The sequence below is a fragment of the Myotis davidii genome, unplaced genomic scaffold, assembly GCF_000327345.1.
Source record: "Myotis davidii unplaced genomic scaffold, ASM32734v1 scaffold1997, whole genome shotgun sequence".
Classification (NCBI taxonomy): Eukaryota; Metazoa; Chordata; class Mammalia; order Chiroptera; family Vespertilionidae; genus Myotis; species Myotis davidii.
The window spans coordinates 101,849-102,817 of NW_006288266.1; the positions used below are offsets into that span (position 1 = coordinate 101,849).

At 67.0% G+C, this 969-nt stretch overlaps 1 protein-coding gene across 1 annotated transcript in view; it reads right to left on the minus strand.

Annotated features, from left to right (window-relative positions):
- Nucleotides 1–968, minus strand: part of TSEN34 (tRNA splicing endonuclease subunit 34) — a gene marked incomplete at its 5' end in the record, with an annotated part of 5,135 nt that extends 4,167 nt beyond the window's left edge. Inside the window, 3 exons of the mRNA XM_006760200.2 lie at nucleotides 117–374; nucleotides 523–766; nucleotides 921–968. Coding sequence (XP_006760263.1) covers nucleotides 117–374; nucleotides 523–766; nucleotides 921–968 — 550 coding nt within the window. The remainder of the gene's footprint in view (nucleotides 1–116; nucleotides 375–522; nucleotides 767–920) is intronic.
- Between the last annotated feature and the right edge of the window lies 1 nt (nucleotide 969).

A 969-nucleotide genomic window follows, 5' to 3' on the forward strand; every position in this document is an offset into this window, starting at 1 on the left:
TGTCTCCTGTCATGCGTTTCAGACGCTGAGAAAATGAGACCAAAAATAGAAAAATGCAGAATTGTGGTGAGCCTGTGAAGAACGGGCCAGCAACCGGAGGCCCCGGCCAAACTCACCAGGATAGACCAGGAAGTCGCCCCCGAACTTGCCGGCCGCGCTGAGGAAGAAGCCTCGCTCCCACAGGTCTCGGTAGATGCTGTAGCGCAGCTCATGGGCCGGGCGGCCGGCGTGGGGCCAGTCCTGGGACTGCACGCGCCAGTCCAGGGGCCGGGCCTTGATGGGCCGAGGCCTCGCCGTGGCCAGCTGGACGAGCAGGGCAGACCTGGGCAGGGGGGCCGCCTCCTCTGAAGGCCCTGGCTGGGGACAGGAGGAGCCTGAGGGAGGTGAACCCCAGAGTTTGGTGAATCCAAGACGGAAGGTCTTCCATCCCCGAGGGAGACCCAAGCCCCAGAGTCCCAGCCAGAATTCCCCAAAGATCTCCCCTCTCCTCCCCCAGGTCCCGGGCTCCACTCCCACCCGCACCTGCTTCCTCCTGCTCTCCAGAAGCCTGGCTCGCACCGGCCTCATCCTCCCCGGCTGCTGGGTTCTCCCTGGCCTCCTGGCTCTCGCTGGTCCCGGAGCCCCGGTCCAGCTTCTGCTTCTTGGCCGCCTGGCCCTCTGCGATCTTCTCCAGGAGCTCCTGGCGGCGGGTCTCGCGGGCCTCGGCCGCCAGGGCGCTTTGCTCCTGGAAGCCCTGCTCCTGCTGGCGCTTGAAGGATGCCAGAGCCTGCGGAGTAAACTTAGCTGGAACCTCGGGACCCAGGTATGCCCTCCCCTACCCCCCAGCCTTAGGACCCGAATCCGGAGATCCCAGGTGCCCGCCCCCACCCCATCCCACCCGCACCGGTCCAGGGAGTTTGCCCCGCAGCCCGCCCCCTTACCAGGCTGTGTTGGCGGGGATCCGGGCGCGGGGCGCTGACCAGGGTCAGG